Below are 25,405 nucleotides of genomic sequence, written 5' to 3'. Positions count from 1 at the left end.
TTAAATATGTAATGTATCTCTCATAGTAAGGTTATAATCGAAAGAAAAAAATTTCGTTCTTCTAATTTCAATCTTTAGATTAAATAGCTTAATACATTCATGTTTGATGAATTATTATTTATTGTTACACTGCTATTTTTCTATACTTGTATTTTTCTATTCTTCCATTTCTTCATTACTGTTGTGTTTGTGTTAATAAATATTATCTAGTATACTATTTTAATTAATTTTCTTTCTAACTGTTTATCCTGAGGATTTCAATTACACAATGATATATAATAATCTAGTTGATTTTGATACAATTACAGTAGCACAAAAGTATTTCCTTTATATAGTTTTATTCCCTCCCCTATCTTGTGTGTTATCATACAAAACTCATCTTTATACGTTGCTTGCACATCATCAAAATGTATAATCGTTTATTTTCTAGTTGAGTTTTAAATCAGATGGAAAGGTTAAAATACAAATACATTTATATTACCTTTTATATTTACTGATTGTTATGTTTTGGATCTGGAATGTCCCCTGAAGTCTCATGTGTTGAAGGCTTGGTCCCAAAAACTTGGATCATGAGGACTCTGACCTCATCAGTGGTGGATCATTTGATGACATTATTGGGAAGTAGTGAAAACTGTAGGAGATAGGACCTAGTTGAAGGAGTGGGTCCGTGGGGGCATGCCCTTGAAAACTGTATCTTGTCCCTGGTCCCTTCCCCTCTCTCTCTTCTTCTGAACTACCATGGGGTAAGCTGCCACCTCTGGCACAAGTAACCACTCCCATAATGTTCTGCCTTGTCTGCATCCCAGAGCAATAGAGACAGCTTTCCGAGGACTGAAACCATGAGCCAAAAAACCCTTTCCTTCAATAAGTTGTTTTTCTCAGGTATTTTGGTCATAGTCATGAAAAGTAATACACTTGTGTAGTTACCTTTATCAGTGCTTTTACTTTTTTTTCACATGAGTTCTTGTTTTGGTCTAGTGTACTTTTCTCTATTTACTATTTCTTGTGTAACAGGTTTGTTAACAATGAACTTATTTATTTTTTGTTTATCTCTAACTGTCATAATTTCAAATTTTTTAGGGGATAATCTTGCTACATATAAAATTCTTGCTTTCCATGTCAAGTGTATTATCACACTGATTTGTGGTCTCCATTGTTTCTGAAGAAATATCAGCAATCACTCTCAATGTAGATCTCTCAATTCTCTCTTACTGATTTCAAAATACTCTTTGTCTTTTGGCATTTAAGTTATGATATATCCAGATGTGGACATTAGGAGTTTAGTTTTATTGGAGTTAGATGAGTTATTTGAGTGTATATCACATTTATGAAGAATTCAGTCATTATCTTGGACTGTTCATTGTGTCTTGTTTTTCTTTCTAGTTTCCTTCTGAAACTCCTAGTATGATTATGTTGGTGTGTTTAATGGAGTCCTCATGGTCTCTGACTTGGCTATTTTTTTCACTTTCTTTTCATGAAACTGGAAATCTCATTTGGCCTTCCTTCAAGTCACTGAATATTGCTCTGTCTACTCAAATCTTTTGTTGAGGACCTCCATGAATTGTTCCTTTTATCTATTGTACTTTGCAATTCAAGTGCCTATTGGGTTATTTTATATATTTGCTTTCTTCTTGTTGATAGTCTCTATTTGTTGAAACATCAGTCTTATGCTTTCCTTAGTTCTTCATACCTGATTTTCTTTAGATCTTTGAATATATCTATGATAGCTGATTTAAGTCCTTATACCAAGTCCAATATCTGAACTTCCATTGGGGTGTTTCTACAAACTGCTTTATTTCCTGTGTGCAGGCCATACTTTGGTTCTTTTACAAAATGCATATATACAAATATGTGTATAATTTTATGAAATATCTATAATTTAGACACATAATGTAGCAATTTTGAAAAACAGTTTCTTCCTCTACCCCAGGATTCTTTATTTAGTGATTTTTTAAATTAATTTTATAAAGGGTGTGCTCTTTGTCATGTGTGACCATTGAAGTTTGTGTTCAGGGAACTTAGTGGTCTTCTAATGATTAGACAGAGATTTTCTTAATTTCCTGAAATTGATAAGTTGTGGGGCAGGGCGTATCTTCAACAGTCAGAAAATGGATAACTTTACTTTCTCCCCTTCAAAGCCTAAGGTTAGACACTAATGAGAATTTAGGGACTTTTCAAGTCCTCTATGGGTATGTACAGCCCAAGTATACATACAGTATACCATGCATGCACATTCCCAGGAATAAATTTAAAAAATTTCAAATATCTTGTAGATACTTCTTCCTCCTGCTCTTAGTTTGAAGTTCTATGGTATGCCCATTGTTTGCCCTCCTATCACCCACTGCCTCAGACAGTTATAATATTCAGCAATTGCCTTGTTATTTTTATTTATTTATTTATTTGAAAAATGCCCCTGGGGATTTGTCTGTTTTCATTCAGCAAACTTTGAGACAGGTCAAACAAAGAATCAGTGTTGCTGATTCCTTTTGCCTATGAACAGAGCTAACACTTGTCCAATGACTTCTCAACAAAACAGCCTTAATTGAAGAGTCTTGACACAACTTGTGAGACACCACTAATTGGATTTCACTTGCCATCTGCTACACTATACCTGACAGAGCCCAGTAAAATGTAAATTCAGAACAGATGACAGAGTGAAGGAGAAAAAAAACCCTTCCTGATAATTGTGGTTACCCAGTCTGGAACCTGGGAGGGAGGAGAGCAACAGTATCTAGAGGATTTCTTCTTTTCTTGGACTAAAAATATTGGAATTGGACAAATAATTGACTATATTTTATTTTATAAAGATTTGAGGTTTTCTCATCATGGATGGAAGGTGAGAAAGAAGGAAAACAGGCATTATCTTACACTGGATAAATTTACCTATGAAATATTATTTTGACAATTTTTATCATTGATGAAGACATATAAAAGTCATATTAACTATGTTTATATTGAAGCTTTAAATATTCAGCAGATTTAAGATAACTGTTTTCCTGATCCATGAGAGCTCACTATAAGTATATTTTGATTTCTCATTAAAATGATTCCCTGAAAAAAAGGATGTAACCAATCTATGCAGGATAAAACCCATTTATCTTAGTGGGAAAAAGCTAAAGTGAACTAACTTAAAACTTTTAAAGCACTGTCTTTAATAGAGCTGGACCACTGAAAAGGATTGAATTTACTTCTTCATCAGTAACAAACCTGGGAATCTGACCGTTTCAGGGAGGAAGTATGAGCACCACATCCATATTGAGCCATCCCTATTCTAAATGAAAAATATACTCAGTTCATGAAACTGCTTTTCAGAAACCAGAGATTAGGAAATTCATTCGTGTTCTCAACCATCCATTCATTCACTCTCTATTTGTAAAATGAGTGCTCTGTGGCATGAATTGCTTTTGGAGCTGGGAGTACAATTGCTGAGCAAAAAAGGTAAGGCACATATTATCTTAGAACCTGGACTCTAGCAGTGATAACAGAACATTAAACTAGAGGTATATATGTAACACAGTGATGCTAAGTGTAATGAAGAAAATAATATGCAAGAGATTAGAGAGCAATGGGTTGGAGGAGGTGGGGAAAAGATCCTCTCTAATAAAATGATACACAGCAGAAACCTGAAAGTATAATCCATGTATATTTGGGAAAAGAGACTACCAGGTGGATGAAAGAGTAAATGGAAACACCATGAATAAGAGATGTGCTTGAGACACAAACACAAGTAGTGTTTGATAAGTGATATAAGCAAAGGGAAGGTAAGAGATAGATTAATTCAGGGTGGTAGCTAGGGGCCAGTTTGTATAGAACTTTTAAGGATGAATCTCATTTAGAATGAGATTGGGGCCAGAGGATTACATTAGAGAAATGACACAGCATCAGGCTATTCTATGAAAATTTGACCACGATAAAGATGTTTAGGGGTGGTCAAGAGTAGAAGCAGTTGAGAGGCCCTTGCAGTGGCCCAGGTAAGAGTTGATGGTAACCTGGCCAAAGTGTCAGTAATCAACATGGCAAGTTGTAATGGTTTTCACACATTGGAAGGCAGGGACTGTTATGTAACATTTGCTGTTGGGGAGGATTAAGTGTGTGAGATAAGTATGCATCCAAGATAACAAAGTATTTAACTTGAGCAGCCAAGTGAAAGAAAGAGTTATTCAGAGTGAATAGAAAATAGACCATTGCTCCTCTTACCTTCTTTGTTTATGAAAGCTAAAAATAGTTATTTGACTTTTAATTTCCTGAAATTATGGGTGTATGTGTGATTCAGCTGAACAACACAGAGAATTTGGTGAAGATTCAAGCCAATGCAGAAGCTTCTCAGTAATAAAATGGAATGGAGTCATGTCAAGAAAGAATAGGGACAAATAAGGAAGAAGACAAGACACTAGAAGATCACTTTTTAGGTAAAGACATTTCCAGACTTTCTCCAGGTCACTTGTTTTCATTTGGGGAAAGACCTATGTTCAAATTCTTGATTAAAAAAAATGTGATCATGAGTAGGTACATAAACCTTTTGAACCCCAGTTTCTTCAAATATTAAATGGAGACTGTTTTTTTAGTATTACATTATAAATATAATCTTTATTCTCTCTGATTTTTATTTTAGTATATGAAAATCTCAAGAAAGACCAATACTGATAGTCTAATGTATACCTAAGGTTTTATATAACAAGTTGTTACTGAGATCCGTTAAATATAGGACATTATGATAAGTATTGAAGCAGATTCATAACATATAAGATGCAATACTCTCCTCCAGTGATTTTTAATCTAAATCTGTGGTTAAATAAAAGCTCTGGGCAAAATTTGATGGTGATGTAAATGTTAGTGCTGAGATTTGCTTTAAAAATGCCAATGTTTGTTGATCACTGATGATGGGTGTATTAGTCAGTTTTCCATTGTGACTAAACTTCTGAGAAAACAACTTAGGAGAGTAAAGCTTTATTTTAGTTCATAGTTTCAAGCTTTCCTTCCTTGTCAGTTGACTCCATTGCTTTTAGACCTGTGGTGAGGTGGAAACATCCTGATATAAGGGTGTGCTAGAAGATACCTGCTTATCTCAAGACATCCAGGGAGCAGATGGACAGAGTGGAAGGAACTGGGGACCAAATATCCCCTTCTAGGGCATGCCCCTAGTGACTTATCTCCTTCAACTAATCCCCACCTCCAACATTTTCCATGGTCTCCCAATAAATAATCCATTCAGTTATAAATCTGTCAAGGGATTAATTCATTGATGAGATTAGAACCTTTATTATCCAATCACTTCCCCAAGTCTGAATATTGCTTCACTGGGGACCAAGCTGTCCACACATGAGACTTTGGGGAACATTTCAGATCCAAACTGTAACAATGTGGCATTTTGCAAGTGCCTTCAGTGTGTAATGTCACTTAATTTTAAGAGAAAATATCCTGTGTGTTATACATGAATGTTACTCTAAAGTAGAGGTTGAAAGTTATCAAAGTGAATATTGTGGCTGAATTTATATAGCAAATGGTAAAATCAGACTTAAAGAACACAGGCTAACTGGGGATACCTGTGCGAACTTTACACCATTTTGTTTTCTCAAGTAAGTTTAGAGGTTGGGGATGTTGCTATGGATTAAAATAGTCGAAGAAAGACTAAAGAAAGGGCCAGGACTTGAGAAGTTTCCCGAAGGTTAGACTAAGAATGAAAGAGCAGAAAAGGATGGGGGCTGCTGACGTGGTTCCGTGGGCAGGTGAGAGGCTCTGAGTTGAGAGACCACAAACTATTCTGGTAATGACAAGGAAACCTGACTGACTTGTAGGACTGGGTTTGTGTTAGGGGCAATAATAGAAGACTAAGCTGGTAGGTGAGTTGAAACCAGTTTGTAGAAAAGTTTGAATGTGGGTCAATGTAGTTTTCACATCCTCCTTTAGATGATGAGAGGCATTAGAAGAATTTGAATATCAGTTTAGAATTATGTTGTATTGAGAAAGAAACACCAGACAGGAGAGAAAATGAAGGAGGAAGTAGTTTGTGTATTCTGGACATGAAGTGATAAATCTTGGACAGTTTTCTCCTTATGAATTTGTGTTTCAACGACCAAATCCTCTGTCCTGCCTCTTCTCCCGTCTTTTCCTCTTCTGTAACTTTCTCTTTCCTTTTGCATGTCTTAACTTAGAATTATGGATTTTGAAGGAGAAAGTCCCTTGAGATGGAGATAGAGCATTCTAATACCGTATTGGAAATAACAAATGTGAACCAAGCAAAATTAAAGAAACTTACCTAAGATTACATGGTAGCAAGGTCAAAGCCAAGACTCAGGCTCACTTTGTTTCCTGACTTTCTCTTCTGCACTGAGTGCCACTTTTCTTGTCTTTCCATTTTCTTCCTCTAGGGCTTCAAGGAAAAGGTGCTTCAAAGTTCCAGGATAACTCTTTCCATTCCTTTTCCTAGGATGGTATTGGCAGTCAGCCTTGCTTTCAGGGGACAGGATGAATGTTTTCTAGCTACTGAAAGCCTCAATCAGCAGAGATTACTTTTCTGCACTTATGTTCCTTGCCCCAGGACACTCATGGGGATTTTATTATATGCCAGTGTTAAACACAGTGACATCCTCTGGAGGAAGAGCAGAATCACTTTCGTGCCTCTAGAGTCAGTAGGAAGGGGAAGACTTGTGACTCTCTAGAGATATTTTTTGGCTTGATGAACTCATCAGGGATATGTACAGGTCCAGTCTGCTTTTTGGTCCATAATGAAACATCACCTTAATATGAAAGAAGCCTCTGAGGCATAGGAAAAAAAAAAACAAGTAAACTGCTTATGAATTTTCTTTTCTCCCAGGAAAAAAAGTATATTCTGGGTCCTACAGTTCATTTAAAGGACTCCAATTTCTGGTCATCTTTGAGAGATCTCAGCAGTAAACTTCTGTATCACAACTTTTGCATTTTGGATAGGAGAATAGAACTCCCTTTACAGCTTTATAAAAAAAAATATTTTTCTTGATGTCAATGGCTTTGACCTTGCTGTGAAGTTTTTCTATTAAGTGTTTCTCTCTAGTAAGGAAAATACAGTGACTTTTAATCAAAAGCTGAGTATAGCAGCATAGAGGAGGCCCTATCTCAGACAAAGATAATCAGGAATAATTGGTATTCCATAATTAAATCTTTTGAATTGACAATATACAAAAAAGGCACTATTGGTTTAATTTAGATATTGACTATCCGAGAAGCAATATTCTGACAGCACTAGGCTAGGGAGTTGAATTTCATGTGTTCCTTAGATAAAGATGAATTAGTTCACTGTCACATGCTGATCACTGTGCTTTGTTGGTGTTGAGAGAGGAACAGACAAGACAGACGTGATATCTGCCTTGAGCTGCCACTTGGTAATTATCCCTGGCACGTAAATGCCTTGGAGAGCTTGCTCACTGTTATGATCCTCAGGATAAGCATAGTATCTGACACATAGTAGGTGTTTTATTTGGACAACAAATGTTTCGTGAAGGAGTGAATAACATGTTTTTGATACGATATTTTTGTCTTTTGAATATCAACCATTTTTTTTACATCAACTTGTCAAATGTGAAGGGGACTATTAATTTTACATATAAGAAACTGGAGACAAAGATGTCAAGATTTCTAAGGTGGTCAAGTCATGTATCAGATTCATAGGACATCAATTTTTAAAACATCAAGCAGTAAAATCCTTTCTTTGAACAAAATCTAATTTCAAAAGTTTAATGTGCAAGTCAGACAGAAACTGGGAGGTACTGTTTGGTGTGTGTGTGGCAACTCCAGGTCCTTCCCTTCTGTGCATTTCTTCCCCATCATTTATCCCTTGAAGGCACTGGATTAAATACTTACAAAGTGGTTGAGACTTTGGGGCATGTTGTAAATAACCTTCTTCTGTATTGCAGAGTGTACTCCAATTCAGAAGCTAAACTGGCTGTGTGGTCTTAGGTCAGTTACTTAAACGTCTCTAATCCTCTGTTTCCTCATTTGAAAAACTGGTGTTACAATTGCAAATGCCTACAGGATTGTTGTGAAGATTAATGGAGATGATTCTTATGAGTAACTAATGAAAGCTATGGTATATAATGAGAGCTCAGTGAATGGCAGCTATGATGGCTGTGAGGAAGAGGGTGGTGATGGTGATAATGGGAAGGAGGAGGAAGAATAGTTTGTGATATCTGGCCTAAAAGGATGACGTGGACCTCACTTGTTTTTCACAGGGAAGAAACTTTTAATCTTCAGTGAAATATGATAACTATCCATTTATTTTATGTGACAAAGATGACAATCAAGATAAAAATAAAAATGAATGTTGAGAATAATGTGTTTTGGCTCTTGTGGTGTCCAAACCATTTATTTTGCTTTTCTTTCTTCCTTCCTTCCTCCCTCCCTTCTCTTCTCTTCTCTTCTCTTCTCTCTCTTTCTCTCTCTCTCTCTCTCTCTCTCTCTCTCTCTCTCCCTCCCTCCCTCCCTCCCTCTCTTTCTTTCACAGTGCTAGAGATCAAGCACAGGGCTTCCTGCATAAAAGACAAGCACTCTATCACTGACCTATGCCCTCAACGCCTACTTTGCTTTTTAATTTTTTAAATTGCTTTTGATTTAACAAACATTCATTGAGCACCTTTCATTTAGGACATCTAAAAACATAATTAAATTCTATTTTGCTTTTGTTAACATACGTTTATTCAATGATTTCTATGGGTGAGGTACTCTTTCAGATTTGGTGGACTCAGAAATGGACAAGTCACTGTTTTTTTTTTCAGGGGCTAAGTTTCGGGGTGGATCAAACCATTACAATAATTTACAATAAGTTCTGAGGGAGCCATATTCCCATATTACTTTCACAGAAATTGAAATGTTCAGGCTGAGGTTGTAGCTTCAGGAGTGCTTGCCTAGCACATGTGAGACACTGGGTTCGATCCTCAGCACCACATTAAAAAAAAAACAATAATAAAGTTATATCCATCTACAACTAAAAAAATATTTTTTTAAAAATTGAAAGTGTTCATATCTCTAGTCATTTTGCTTGCCTGAGCTTTTAGCCTAGTTATCTCTAAAGACAGGCTAATTAAATGTGGATAATAATTTGTTGTACCTCTCTAAATTTGCAGGTCAGTTTGACTAGATATAAAATAGATGTCTCATATTTTCTTTCTTTAAATATTTTCCATAATACTTTGACTGTCCCCATTCAATTTTCTTCTAAAGTGTTGTCATCAAAAAAGCATAATTCAGTCTTTCCTATATGAACATACTCTCTTATCACCTAGATTACCAATAGTTTTGTTTTTCTTTACGATCCAGTGATATTCTCAGACATTGTCTTGGTATTAATTGTTCTGGATCAGTATGGACTCAGGTACCTAACACATTGTTTTTGTTGGGAAAAGTATAAACGGCAGCCATACCCCAGAGAAAAAACCCCAACATGGTGCCTAAGGACCTCTTCTTCCTACCTTCTTCTTTTCTGCAGTGGCGCGAAAAGTTCCCGCCCGTGTGAATCTCCCGCCTGCGCCAATTTCAAATCTTGCTGGCGGGGAAACTTAGCCCCAATGAGAACTAATTCCTGGGCTCCGGAGCTGATATCTGGAAGAACTTGCCAATAAATGGGTTGCCTGCCATTTATCTAAGCCCTACCATCTCCCCCTTAGTTCTATATAAGCACACAGCTTTTTGCAATAAAATTGGAATTCTCCCTGCGAAGTGTCTTTGTGTGGGGAATTCTTTCAGTTTTGATATGTCATTTTGAATTTTTTTTATTATTTCATGAGAGTTTGCTGAATGTAGTGTTTTTTTTTTCCTGATCCTTAGAGATATATTAGAATTCACTTTTCTTTTTTAGGAATTGATATTTGTGTGCTAGACATTCCTTGCCTATTTTCAATATTGATCCCATTGCCTCAAATTCTAAATGGCTTCATTTTCTTAGAATTAAAAAAAATGTCTTTCACTTCACATTATTTCTGTCTTATGGCATTATTTGTCTTGTTTATTAGCTCTTGTGTTCTTTCTAGGCTGGATTTCATTTACAAGATGATATTTTATTTTTTCTCACCATTTGTTGTTGTCAAATAATTTCTGAATTTTTGAGTTTTTCTAATTCTTACTTATGTTGTTTTTTTATGAATTACAGAATTTCTATTTTTTAAATGGTAACCTTTTTAAACTCTTACATGTGTATAACTTTCACAAGGAACAATCATGGTATAAAAATTGTGTCTTTCACTCAGCTTTCTCAAATGCCAATGTTTTACATATCCATATAATAATTAAAATTAGGAAATTAAAATTAATATGCTAGAATTTATATACATCATTCATACTTCCATAATTGTCTCAGTAATGTCCTTTTCCAGGATGACGGCACTGCATTTGACAGTTATATTTTTTCATTCTCCTCCAGTCTAGAATTGTCCCTCAATCTTCTTTTGCTGAATTTGACATATTTGAAGAGTACTGATAAGTGATTTGTAGAATACACCTTCAATATGGGGTTGCTTGGTGCTTCCACATGATAAATAGGTTGTGGTCTTGGCAAGATTACTACCCACACTAGTGATCTTGTGCCTCTCTCAGTGCATTATTGTGGAATGGATATGTCTCACTCATGGTGATGCTAACTTTGATTGATTGAAGTGCTATCTACCTACCTTCTACAGCATAAAACTGATATTTTCCCCTTCAGAATTATTAAGTATTTGTGGGGGAGATACCCTGAGTCCATGTAAAGGATGTGTCCCTCATGATACTTTCACCCACTAACTTTCCCATCCAGTGATGATTCTTATTTGTAGCAATTACTGTGATGTTTGCCAAATGATACTTTTTATTTTCCTCACTCCTTCCATATTTTCCAACTGGAATTCTACTGAAATGGAGAGCTATTCCTTCTCCCCTTATTTATATCAATATGAATACATGAAGATTAGATTTATTCCATGAATTATGATCTATTATTATTGTTTATTTTATTGTCACATCTTGACCATATTCGGCCACCATGGTCTCCTTATAATTGATCTCTGTGTCATTTCAATATGTCACCATTATTTTTGAGTTCTTCCTTATTTTCTGGAGACATACTGATATATCACATTGATATTCTTCTTTTCCTGTCCCAATTTTGGAAGCAGGCATTTCCCCCAAGAAGCCTGATTCCTTTCCTTGAACAATGGCACTTAGAAACTGAGGTCTGTGCATTGGACCTGTTTCTTATGACTATGGTATTGTTTTAGGTTTTCCCAGTAGGCAGAGCTATGAAATGGATGTGTGAATACACACACATGTTTTTATCTATTTCTTTATTTACCTATCAGTACATAAAAAACTGTGAGTTCATGCTGATACTTCTGATTACAACACAATATTGCAGAGTTAATGCTTATTTGCAACTCCTCCCCATGACAGTGAGAAACCTGGTTGTTATTATTCATAATTGATTCACTTATTTTCTCACTCCTAGAATACACATAATGTTGTTTTAGAATTGCTAGCTTGGAATTGTATACTGCTGTGAAAAACAAATTTGTATACTGTTCTTTTTGTCTTTAGCTTACAGTTTATTGCTAGTATTTTGTTTTCCAAAGTTACCTATCTCAGTTCTTTTCCTCTTGCTTCCTCAGTATTATTTATTTGTCATAGAGTTTAAGTTCATGAATAAATGTTTGTAATTTATTTGGGTTTTCTCCATGGTTCTCTAATATTTGATTATATTTATTTATTTATTCATATGAGCTTGTAAAATATTAACATGGTTGGAAAAGTTGGAACTATACACAAACATTCGCTCTAAGAAGTGTCTTTTGCCCTTTCTCTTTCTATCCCACTTCCATTCACACATTCTTTATCCTTTATACCCTGTTTCTACCCCCATAGATAATAAATTGTATTAATTTGATCCATTGTTCTTGTATTTTTTGTACAAATGAATAAATGCACATGGATTTTCTATCTCCTCATTCTTACATATGCTTTTTATCATTTAACTGTATATCCTAAATATCTCCATCCATATCAGCTCATAGAAGCTACCATACTTTTGTTAAAAGTGATGCACAGTACTTCATTTTTTGGATGCAGGAAATTATGCAACTAGTCTCCTATTGGAAATTTAGTTCTCTATGCTAATATTATAACCTGCTACCTTATTGAACTGCTGTTGTTTGAGTTAATCATTGTTCTTCCAGGATTTTTCAGGTATATGTTAGTACTATCTCCAAGTTCACATGATTTTTTTTGTCTTTATTGATTCAGAAGCTCATTGATGTCTCATATAAATTCATTAGATAATACTTGCAGTTACATGTTGCATAATGGTGGACATCTTTACCTTATTCCTGATCCTATGGAAATTGTTCTGTTTCTCCATTAAGTGAGAGATTTCCATGAGAGCTTTTAGAACTTCTGGTTTTAGAAATGAATGTGAGTTTTTGTGTGTATGTGCATATATGTAAATATGCAGTATTCATCAATTCTTGTTTTGTTGATTGTCTTTGTCAGGTATGAGTGTTAAATTTTTCAGGGTTTTTATTTTTTTATTTATTTCTAGCAATTGCTAATATAGTAATAAATGTTAATTCTTGGTTTTTAAAATGTTTGTTTTTTTCTCATTCTGACATTATTTTGTGAGGGTTAAGAAAAGACTTAAAATTTCAAAAATTAAATAAGTTAATCTTTCCCACATCTGGTAAATTATATTAATGGTGTGAAATGTCAGCCAGTTGTGATAGGTGACAGCCAGCTGGCTGGCCAGTTGCTGCCACAGCCTAAGGTTTCACTGTTCACTTATGTGTGTGTTTGGCAGATTCTTCACAGATAGCTGTTGGACTGGTGACCTTAGTGCAGGAGTTGGCTTGTTACAATGAACACATACCTTTCTTGTGTGGGATCAAGCACTGTATGAAAATGTGAATCAACTGATGACCTATTCCTTAATGGTGCATGTGATATTGTAGGGCTGCGCTGTATTTTCAGCCATGCTGGCCCACTCCTTAATCTGTTCTGAAGGGATTTAAGCTGAAGTTGTCTTTTCTTTATGATCTTTTGAATTGCCCCATTGCATATTTGAATGAAATCAGTCTTGTCAAAATAGAACTGAAAGAAAATGCATTTTAATCTTCACTCTGTTGTTCTTCTTAGGCAGTAAAGGTACTTGAACTGTATGGATTGTACAAGCTCCACCTAAAAATATACAAAAGACTAAGATAATAGGGAAAATGGGGATGGACAGGTGTGTGCGTGTGTGTGTGTGTATGTGTGTGTGTAGATCTCTTTAAGCTTCTAGGATGGAATCCAGAGATTCCAGATACTGTGTATTCTAGCTGCTGGAAGCTTGGGGGAATAAAACCTCTTTTAAAGAAATTGGTTCCATTACAAATGTTAATTTTCCTCAGTTCCTTAAGGTACCATATAAAGCACTGCTTTTTTTTTCACTCTAATGTGCCCCCAAATTCCCTCGGTATCTTGTTAAAATGCAGATTACAGGGTGGGACCCATGGGTGCTGCTGGTGTTTTGGTTGTCGATGGTACTTTGAGGAGCAAAGGACTAACGAACAGGTGGATTAGATTTATACAGATCTATGTTCAAATGTCTACTTTGGACAATATCTTGAACAAAGATGAGAACAGCATCTATTCAGTTCTGGTTCATCTTTTAACGACTTCTGTGGTGACCAACCTTGTGCTAATCAATTTCTGGGTTCCTAAAGGTGGGAAGGAACAGCCGGGTTTGGTCTCTCTTTTTTCTCTGCTCTCAGTTTTTGACTTTGAGGGTTTGAGTGACAAAACTATTTGAAACATAATAACACAACCCTGCCAACCCTGGTTGTTTTTAGCTTTACAACAAACCAGGCCTTAAAATGAAGCTGCCTTTTGTTTTTTCCTCTTTCTTCCCTTTGTCCATTCAAGCAATATTTATTTGGAAAGCTCAGGTGCAGTGTCTGGCCCAACGGGCCCCATGCTGTTCTGCCCTGTTCTTGAAGCTTTCATGTATCTCTTTGCCTTTACAGATATTCTCCCCCTGCACACTCGCTGCCTCCTGTTCAGAGGATGTGCAGTGAATGATGAAGCCGCTCACTGAATCTCAAACACGCTGCTTCCCTTTAGGCTCCAGAGCTTGCTGTGCAAGGGCTTTAATATTATCAAGCCTGGCATCATTCATTCAGTCTGATGGGCCCTGTCTCTCTATTTTTCAGTCAGAGATGGATGGGAGATTTTTGAATCATCTTATTTTCTGATTGCACCTTATAAATTCTCTTTTAGTAAGTGATTCGATTTTCCTCTTTCTTTTTCTGACTTGTGATCCATTGTTTGCTTTTGGAGTCCTGGTAGTTCAGGGTCTGTTTCCTGAACCCTTTAGTGATAATACTTTTTTCTCAGTCTTTGGGTGATTCCCATTCTTGGAAGACAAATAAGATCTATAGTTAATATTAGGTGACATTGTTTCCATTGAGAGTGTTTGACCTTTAAGGTTGTATTTTACTCCAGATATTATACAGATGCCCGTATACAGGGATCTTTTAGTTGAAACTGGTACTGCCAACTCACTCTTTTAGTTTCAGAGAATATGTTTTTGTTTGGTCATAAAACAGACATATTCATGTATACCAGAGGCAAATTTTCTTATTTTTTGCCCCCCTCTTTAAGGGAAAAACATATGTCTCACCAAAAACTTCAATTTTAAAATTTAGACACTTCTTAGACATAGACTGTAAATGCCTCAAAAAGCAGGCAGATAATGTGTGTGTGTAGATCTCAAGATAAGAATAGGCAGTAAAGTTACCTGAACTATATGGATTGTACAAGCTCCACCTAAAAGCATTCAAAGTCAATGAAAAACAATTAGGGCTAATTCTGGCCAGGGATCCTGGTTTTGCAACAACTCTTAGAATTAGGAATCTGGACAGGGAGATCAAATATCACTTTGGATTTTCTGAGAGATGCCATAGAATGTAGGAGCTTCCTGGCTAAAAATGGAATGTCCCTGGACAATCTGGAAATTGTGCACCCTGTACCTAGCCTGCTGTGAGCATATAAAGTTCATTAAAATGAACTAAACCTTAAGAAATAAGGAGGACTAGTTGGATCAAATGACTATCTATACTAATGAAAAGGAGGTGCATTATTTTCTCCTTATGAGTTTACAGTTTTTAATGGTGAAAGACACCATTGATCACTACTTTATTCTTCTTAAGCAAACCAAGATTTCAGACTCTATTTGAGGGATGACCCCTTTCCAGAAATTATAGGCACTGCATTTATTGCCAGCCAGTCATTTCTGTCCATCTGCTAATTTTCTTCACATGGAAGGAGCAGCTGTCATTGCAGAAATGCTACAGTATATAATAAGATGGGGGTGTATTTCATCTTCTAATGCTTACAACAAATCCCTGGGAAGAGCAGCAGAAGTTCCTCTGACTACAGGAAACTCTGATATTATTAACAAAATACCAAATTAGTTTGGGATTGGAAAAAAAATGGATTTGCTTTAAAAGAAAAAGTACTGAAGTTAGATGTAGTACATATTGTAATAATCTGCAGTTGCATATAAGAACTTCTGAAACCATAGGCACACACAGAGATACCCTCAAAATCCCAGCCAAACACAGAGCCCTAAACACAGTGCAATCATGTAAAGCCATAAACCATTTATACCAATGAAATGATTCATTGCTTCCACCTCTGCAAAGCAAATAACAACCAAACAAAACTTTCCCCAAACTAACAGCTTTCCTAACTTCTGTGTATCTTTCACTAATCTAATTTCTCTCCCAATCTAGGTGCTCAAACAATATCAAATAATATTGCCATCCTCTCATTGGCACTATTTAGCATCCCAAATACTTATCAGAAACTTCTGTTGATTATTTCTCTGAATTATTTTCTTACATAAATTATTTTCTGTTCAACTCTACTACCCCACCGTTAAGTGTGCTCTAGTCAGTTGGTAATGAACACTGACTATAGCTTCTCCTTTGGGGTCCTAGAAAAGATATTGCTCTCTTCCATTCAACCTGCATAATTTACCTGATTGTTCTTCATAAGGAAAAATATCATTTCATCTGAACCTCAAAATAATCCTGTGAGGTAGGTTAGGCATATCTGTATTTTATCCCAATGAGAATATTGACTCTTAGAGAGGCCACAATATCCCATAACCAATGACAGAGCTGGCAATTGGAACTAGGTCTTCTTAATCAAAGCTCAGTCTTCTGTAGCACAAAATTTCATTTTTTTTTTTTTAAATTTTGAAGAATTTCAATCTAGAATTGCATTAGTGCTGTGTGGTAACCTGTGGACCTTCTCCATGTAGATACTGTCCCTGAAATTGTACTCCTTGGAGCATAGGAAAGAAGACAGAGAAAGTGTTAACACAGAATCACTAGCTAGCTTATAATGACTGCATTTTCATTTATACAACAAAAATGCTTTTAAAGAACACCAACTAATTTCATCACAAACTGTGTAACAAAAGAAAAAAAAATCCCCAGTGTTGATGGGAATCCAGGTCAAGGCAAGGCAAATCACAGAGCCATTAAAGAGAATCCTGAGACTTTAGGATATTGTGCCTGAAAATATCTTGATATGAGAAAGTAAATTAACTTAAATGCAGAAAAGATGTTCAAAAGCAAGTCTGGTATGCAAGACCCTTTCTATTGCTATTGGTTCTAAAGATCTGCTTCATATTTTATCTGCACCCTTAGTGACCAGGCGAAATAGATAACCTCTGTGTCTAGAAGTCATTGCTATTAAGAAGAGGAAAGGAGAAAAAAATAAACAAGAGCAAAAAAGCCAAAGAGGAAGAGACACAAAACCTACCATTTCACAAGTCAAAATATTTTCATGGTGAAATCAGAATAAATGATTAAAGATTTTCCAGCTGACAAGCAGCAGGAAACTAATATTTAAAGATAATTTCAGAAACATGGAGATTGAAAAGTAGTAAAAGAAGGAGGCTGAACCTTCTTTCTTTTTCCCCCAAGATTTATTGAAAATAAGATTGGTTGTTTTAAAAATACAAAATGTAGCTAACTCTGCAGTTAATTGCTAGTGCATTTATCTATTCCAAATTATTTATTAAATACCAGGTCTGACAGAGTTCCTATATTAGAGTTTTGATAGTAACCAGAAACTGTCCTTGCTTCAAGGAAGCTCCCAGTCTAATGGAGAAGACAGACAGACAGACAGAAAGAAAGAAAGAAAGAAAAATTAGAAAAAAGAAAAAAAATTCAAAGTGGGTTTATAAGGACTCTCATTAAAAGAACTTCAGGATGCTATTGCAACAAATAGAAGTACATAATGCGGACTGAGGATGTGGCTCAAGCGGTAGCGCGCTCGCCTGGCATGCGTGCGGCCTGGGTTCAATCCTCAGCACCACATACAAACAAAGATGTTGTGTCCCCCGAAAGCTAGAAAATAAATATTAAAAAATTCTCTCTCTCTCTAAAAAAAAAAAAAGTACATAATGCAATGTTCTGTGTGGTAACCTGTGGACCTTATGGGAATTCAGGGAATCTTCTGAGGCAAGGCTGGTACCCTAAAAATCAAATAGGTGGGAATGGCTGGAGATCTGGGAGTCCTGGTAAAGGGACAGCAGAAATAATTGCACAAAGGAAGCTGTGAGCAATTTGATATGCTGGAGTATGGAAGTATGCTGGGAAGGGAAGTGGGGAGCACTGGCAGAGTTAGGTGATAGAAATACTGTACTGATCCTCTTAATCTGTAGCACATTTCTTGTTAATCCTGTTGAGTACCATTTTAGCATGATTGCCAGGAACCTGTCCTATAAATGAGCTATAAAGTAATTTGGTACTTTTGAATGTGAGTATAACCATTCCTTAATGAGTGAATGGTTGATTCTGAGCTCATTCTAACTCTAATATACTACAGTGGTATGTTAGTCAGCTTTCCATTATTGTGGCAAAAATACCAGAGAAAATCTACTTTAGGGAAGAAAAGTTTATTTTGCCTCATGGTTTTAGAGGTTTCAGTCCATGTTGTAAGGCCCCATCACTATTGGCCTGTGATGAGGGAGAATATCATGGTGGGGACTCATGGCAGAGCAGAGCTGTTTACTCCATTGTGGTTGGGAAGCAGAGAGTAGGAAATCCAGGCACCAGGAACAAAATGCACATTTCAAAGTCATGCTCACAGTGACCTACTTCTTCCAAGTAGGTCCTGCCTTCTAAAATTTTTATCACCTTCCGAGTGTACCATTGGGTGGGGAACAAGCCTTCAATACATTTGGGGACATTCCAAATCCAAACTATAACTGATGCTATCTTTGAAAAGGGACTTTGATATTCTGGGTAAATATCAAGCTTTTGAGTCATCTACTATCTCTATGGAGGGAAGCAATACAATCAGGAAAAGAGTATAAGGGATAGAGACAAACAGATCTGGTCTTCAGTTATCTTGGGCCCCTTATTGAATCGTTTCCAAGTCTCAGTCTCTTCATCAGGGTGTAATACTATCCACCTTACAGAATTATTGGACCAGCTGGAAATATCATATGTGATATAACCAACAGTTCAGACTGAACTGAGCTCAACTTAATTATTTATAGATTCGAAGGTTTTTGAGATTAGAGAAATGCACTGAATGTGTTCTCATGTTGTGTATTGTGGGAAACTACATTTCTCAAACTTTGTCTTAAAACTGATAACCTGACATTAAGTCAAGTATGGTTTCCAGTTCCTTTTGGAGCTGTGAATAATCAGGACTCTGGGAGTTTAAGGGACAGATCTGCAGCTTTTTGGACATCTGGAACTGATGCCAACTGGGCAGAAGTCAAAGGGAAGTTGAATTCATTAGTGTAATTGTCTTGTTGAGTTTCATTTTCTCAAGCTATTTCCTTCTAAATACGTATTTATTTGCTTATTGTTTGCTTCTGCAGTCACAGATGCTCACTGAGAGGGGAGGATTTGAACAGACAGTGGCTCTCTCCCCAAGCGCATCTCCAACCAACCATTTACCATGCAAAAGGACTCCTTCACTACCTGTGCAGCATTGGCCGGAGTCCCGTGGTGAGTTACTTCTGTTTCCACATTTGTGCCTGGTTCCTTGTACCCTCCAGGAAGCACATTATCTTCTGTCAAGTCAAGGAAACCAAAGTCCAAAGACTTACGTCTGTCCATCTCTAATGGGAGGGGGGTTGTTCTTGTGGCTTCCATATCAAACTATCACAAATTGAGTACCTAAGGACAGTGAAAACTTTTTCTCTCACGTTTCTGAGGGATAGATGTCTGAAATCAAGGTGTTGTCAGGGCCATTTAAATCCAGCTTCTGTTGGTAGCCAGCAGTCCTCAGTGTTCTTGGCTTGTGGCAACAGAACTCTGGTCTCTACTCCTGTCTACACAAGGCTGTCTTCCCTATTTGTAACTGTGTCCACATTGCCCTGTTCTTATGAGGACAACTGTCACTTGGTCTAATTCAGTATGGTTTCATCTTAGCTTTATTTCATTTGCCAAGACCCTATTTCCAAATAAGATTATGTTCACAGGCACCAATAATTACACATCTTTTGAAGGGACATAATTCATCCCAAATATGGGGAAAGTATTGATGCCATACTCATTGATTAAAAACTGGTTAAGATATTATATTCCATTCCATTTCCTGGGTCTTGACTTTCCTGCTATTTCCCCCCAGTTATTGAAGAAGAAATAAAATGTGCATATTACGAGGTAGTATTTGGAGAAAATCTGCTAGGTGTTCATATTCTTGTTCAACTAATACTACAAAATTCTAGCACTTATGATGATTCTGACACTGTTTTAAGTACTTTCAGAGCTAGACTTCTAGCACTATGTAATTGATGACAAACAAACTATTAGAAACTAGACTTAAAATAAGAAAGAGGAAATGGCAGTCAAATAACATATGGAAATGCTCATTTATTGACTATAAACTATGAAAAATACTTGTCCATGAAAGTATAGTGGGGCATATGTTCAAATTTAGAGTCCTTACCTAACCTAAGAAACTTACAGAGTGGACACACCAGAGAATGTCCAACTTAATCATTTGTATCATTATCTAGTTTTTAAACATCTACTATGTAATCAAAATGGCGGCATATTTAATGAATATTTTATATATATACATATGTGTGTGTGTGTGTGTGTGTGTGTGTGTATCATAGACCCTTATTTAAATCTCAAAAGAGATAACAGGTAAAGTGATTTTCCTGAAGTACTGAATGTGGCACCATTAAAATTCAGTTCTTATGTGCTTTTCCATCCTGCATCCCTACCTTTCTTCATTACCTACTCTTTGTCAGAGCATATTCAGGTTTACCAAGATTATTCCCAGGTTCAGCAATTCCCTAGAAAGACTCACAGAACTCAGAAGGGCTGTTGTACTAATACTACAGTTTATTACAGAAAGGGTGCAGATTTAAATCAGCAAAGGTAAAACACATCCATGGCAGGGTCCAGGGGAGACTGAGCAGATTCCCAGGTATTTTCTCCAGAACTGGGAAGTGTTCAGTTCTCCAGCAGCAGTGTAATTACCAACCAGGAAAGCTCAACTCGGTCTTGGCTCCCAAGGATTTTGTTTTGTTTTGTTTTGTTTTAATCTGTGATTTTAATTGTGCCTATTTAAGTGGTATAGTGTGATAATTTAATACATTATATAATATGCAATGATCCAATCAGGATAGTTAGCATTCCCATCTCAAACTTTAAAAAAGAAATTATCACATAGACATAGCAAGACAAATGCCTCAAGTTCTGTTTCATATATGGACGCCAAAACAGTCTATCTGAATGTAGAATAATGATTAATAGTGGCTGGGAGGTGTAGTGAGAAGAGATAGAGGGAGATAGGGTAATGGGTACCAAATTATGGCAGGATAAAAGTAATAAAGTCTAATGTTCCACATCACAGTGGGATAATAGCAGTTCATAATAACTTACTATATATTTTATGGGTAACTAGATGAGGGGAGCTTGAAGTCTATAAAAACAATATAATGATAAGGAGATGGAAATGTTAATTACTCAGACTTGATTAGTACACACCATATACTTGAAATATCACACTGTAGACCATGAATATGTCTATAGATTTTAGTGGTGGTAAGTTGTGTAACCATGGAGTGCTTCATATGGCTGATCTTAGTTATTTAGTCTCCAACCTTCCCCCTGCACAGAGATCACATGGATAGCACCAAATCTCCACCATAAATTACTTTGTGGCAGCGACTATATGGCATGGCCCAGGTCTCTAGCTAAAGAGAAACACTCTGATCCAGCAGAATATTCCAAGGGTGTGAAGTTTATTTCCCAAGAGCCAGTGAAGAGGCAGCTCTCTCTTTGAAACATATAGGGTTTGAATATCCCAGCTTGCTGAGTTAGCCTTTTTTTTTTTTTAACGTAGAGAATAAAGCCTTTCTTTCCCTTTAAGAATCCTGGCTCTATGGTGGTTAAATTGCAATATCACTGTGCTGACATCCCCCAAGCCTGCATCTTAGAAGACATTATAATCTCTGCTCTTGACCCTCTCAAAGTAAGCTCATGGCCTGCACGGAGGGCACAAATCTCATGGTTGAAACCTGAAGGGTATCTCTCTGAGTAGGAAGCTTTAGCCTACAGGAGAAGAGAGAGATTTAGAAGGAAAAAAGCTCTGTATCTGATGCACATCTAAATGCACACACATTAAACACACAACAAAACAGGATTCCTTTCTGCTCTGACAATCTCTAATTGAAGAGCAGAACATTCATTTTAAAGCATGACAGGTGAAAGGCTTGTTTAAAAATATAAATAAACATTAATTAGCTATAAACATGACAGCCACAGACTTGTTTCCTGCTGGGACCATCTGAGAGGTGGGTGAGAAACAGCTGAGGACTAAATGCTATTCACTGTGTTACAAAGCTCTCTAATGGGCTCAACATCACCCTTTAGTTACCTGCAAGGCTATATTTAGCCAGCCTCCTGCTGGCAGAAAAAGCACTGCCACTTACTCCAGACTCTGTCCTTTACAGGGAAGACTTCCACTGGGTCCAGATTAACTCTCGATCTTTAATGTTGGAGATTAATGGCAACACTGCCCAACGTCTGACTAAAGAAAATGTTTTCTGAGTCACTAGGAAGCCATTTTATGATAGCTCAGAAGTTCTATCTATTCCAGATGCTACTCAGGCATTTACCTATTTGTGGGTAGATTAATATGAGCTCCCAGGATCAATGAGAATATGGGGAAGTGAGAGAAAACAGTACCCTGATAGTTCTGGGGATTGCTAAAGATGAGACAAATCATTGCGTTTATAGGCAACATGGTAATATTCACAATTGTTTCATCTATCCACCCATCCATCCTTCTATCCATGCATCCATCATCCATCCATCCACCCATCCATCAGCCTATCCATCTGTCCATGCATGCATTCATCTGTCATCCATCCATCCACCCCCTCATCTGGAAATCACTCATTTGTCCATTCATTTACACCATAGATGTGTAATCATTATACTAGGGGACAGGGATACAAAGCCAATTTAAAAGGAAAAGTCTGTCCTATTCTTACGGGAACACAGTTAACTTTGAAAGAAAGTGGACTCATTTCTTCAAATATACCAATATGATACTACAGGGTGCAGACAAAGGCCCATGCAAGGTATTGTTGGAACACAAATGAAGGGTTGAGTCATTTTCTCTCAGGGCCATAGCAAAACTAGAGACTGTAGGTACCACCATTTGAGCTTAACTTGAAGTAAAAGAAAGAATTTCCCCTGGTAAAGACCTAGTAAAACAGAGAAATATTCTTTCTTCAAAAGGTATTTAGCCATCACTGACATCTTTGGTCTTCTTCCTTGTAAAATTGGAGATATGGTGAGTTTTCTATTCATGGAGTCACTGCATAGGGTAAAGGAAAGAAGCTTTTCACTTAACTGGTCGCAAAAACTTATCTGAAATCTCCAGACCTTTTTGTAATGTTTTTTAATTTTCTTGAACCCAGATTTTTGCTCTTTCTGTTTGTTACATAGTCTGGATTTTGGATGCAAAAGCCTGAACACAGCAAATTTTAATTATTCATACACTGGAATATTATTCAGTAACCAAAAAAAAAAATCTGAACTACTGATATACTCCAAACATGACTGGATTTCAGGAACATTATGTTGAGTGAAAGAAATTGGACACTAATGACTACACATTCTGTACTTAAAGTTTAAAATCAGTAAAAGTAGTTTTTGAAGGTAGAAATTAGAACAGTTTTTGCCTCTAAGGAAGGATACTGAATACCAGAGTTAGGAGGGAATGTTTAGATTAGTGGACACATTCTATATCATGAATGTGGGTAGTCACTTCTATGTATTCAGGACCTGTGCTTTTTACTGTAGATATACATTCATGAAATTTAAAAAATGTTAACAATAAACAAACACAGGATTACAGAGCTTTAAAATGCAACTAGGAGACACAGAGACGGCCCAAAATAAGAGTGAACAAACTAGAGTGCTGCAAGTCAAATGAAAGAATACATCTTTGCCAAAACTGAATAGAAACACTGTAGAAGAAGATGTGTTTAGAAGTCAGCAAAACCAAGTCAAGAGATAAAGCCTGCCAACAGGGAATCCCAGAGGTACAGACAAGCTGTGCAGTCAGCTCATGGGAGGCATTGAACCCATTCTTCTTTGTGCAGTTCTCCATTAAGGGTCAGGAGGTCCTTGGCCAAGGAGGCAGTCAAGAAGAGCTTTGGCAGTGGAAGAAAGCTCTTAGGTTAGAGTGAGCTCCCAGGGAGCCAGGTGGACAGCCTCTTCTGAGCTGCCATGTTGCAGCTGGCCTGGCCCTTGGGCTGCTGTGAAGAATTGGCGCTTCAGAGTTAGGAGAGCTATCGATTCTCACCCTCTGGGCTCTGGCTATGTGAGTGTGTGTTGGTAAAAGGATTTCAGTGAGCTTTGAAGAGCTCATTGATTTCCGTTTACAATGCACAGGAACTGGGCTGCCTTCTGCCATGGGAAGGGGCTAGCATATTTTTTCTTTTCTTTTTTCTAGGGCCCTGAGAGAAAATGACTCAACTCAAATGAAATGGAATTTTTAGCTACTTAAATTATTTTCCTGGTCTTCTTTTATCCCTCTGGCATGTGTTTTTAGTTGAATCAGCTTCTTTTTAAAAGAGACACAGAAGAAGAAGGGGAAAGTGGATAGTGTTTCCCTTCCTAAACCCTTGTCTCCAATAGTTTCACGATGCTCTGGATCATAGTTTATTTTATCTGTGCCATATTCCTCAGAAGTGGTAGAAGAACAAGGCTTATTTTAGCTTATTTTCAATGCTTTGTGCTAAGGGACTAAATCTAGAATGTTTTTGTGTGTGTGTGTGTGTGTGTTTGTTTTTTGGAGGGGAAATAAATAAATAAATAAAATTTGACTATGTATATTTATTTGCAATTGTTTGTATGCTCTTAGAGGTAACAGTAAAACAATATATCAAAATCCACATTTGGGTATGTATATTTTTACTGATACAGATAATCTACATTTAAATCAATTGCTAAACATTTTTGAATAAAGATATTTTGAAAAACAAACTTCATTTTCCCTCACTTAGTATCCTCAATGTACCTTCTCTGTATCACAGGGGCTGGAAATCTGGTGTCTTCCACATACCACAGGGAAGGCCATTTAGATTTTTCAAAGAGGTTTAAACAAATTTCGTATTTTTCATTTCTCATGGGATGGAATGAGGTGAGAAGATGACGTAAAGGGGAAAATGAGGGAAGTTGCCTCGATCGGTGTTTCCCTTCAGGTTTTAGTGAAAGTGCCTCTCGCTAGAGCTGGGAGAAAAGCAGGGTGTGAGGAGTGGGAAAAGGAGGAAAAAAATGTTTGGAGATCAGGCCAAGAAAGCTAGCTTTCCATGAGGCTGTTCTCCATTGGGGGGGGGGGGGAGGCAGAAGTCAAAACAGGCTTCAGATGTAGACTTGGAGAGGACCTAGAGGTGCTCTGTCTGCCTAACATGTACATTCCAGGAGAACGATTAATGAGTAGAGCAAGTAGCAATGATCCTGGCCAGTGGTGTTGTCCACAGGGCTCATAGTTCTGATACCATAAAGTGAGAGTTGTCCAGAGCAAAGCACGAAACATCAAGGCAACCAACAGTTCTCAAAGATAGGAATACAAATCAGGAAGCTGAGGTAAGTCTCCTTTCCTAGCAGGGTAGGTCTGGTGGTGAGTGAACATTCACACTCCCCTAGCCTGAGAATTCACTTTCACAACTTGGAGAACTATTATATTTTGAAAAGAATAGTCTACATTTTATCTTCTGGTAAAAACAGAGGTTCCCAATAACCCATCTGTACTGATAGGACTTGGCACACAAAATGATAGTTTAATCCTTCTACTTGAGGGCTTCGGTACCTGCCACTGAGCAAGACAGATGCAAAGGCCTCACCCACACTGACAGGTTGCAGGACTA

At 36.9% G+C, this 25,405-nt stretch overlaps 1 protein-coding gene across 2 annotated transcripts in view; it reads left to right on the top strand.

The window, feature by feature from the left end:
* The window catches only part of Agbl1 (AGBL carboxypeptidase 1), a 705,341-nt gene that overhangs the window by 319,767 nt on the left and 360,169 nt on the right, over positions 1–25,405 (top strand). For both annotated transcript variants that reach the window (XM_071607355.1, XM_027922002.2), the window contains exon 17: positions 18,878–19,007. In XM_071607355.1, coding sequence (XP_071463456.1) covers positions 18,878–19,007 — 130 coding nt within the window. The remainder of the gene's footprint in view (positions 1–18,877; positions 19,008–25,405) is intronic.

This window comes from Marmota flaviventris, chromosome 2, assembly GCF_047511675.1.
Source record: "Marmota flaviventris isolate mMarFla1 chromosome 2, mMarFla1.hap1, whole genome shotgun sequence".
NCBI lineage: Eukaryota > Metazoa > Chordata > Mammalia > Rodentia > Sciuridae > Marmota > Marmota flaviventris.
The sequence above is the reverse complement of the archived record's forward strand: the minus strand, read 5'-3'. Positions and strand labels throughout refer to the sequence as shown.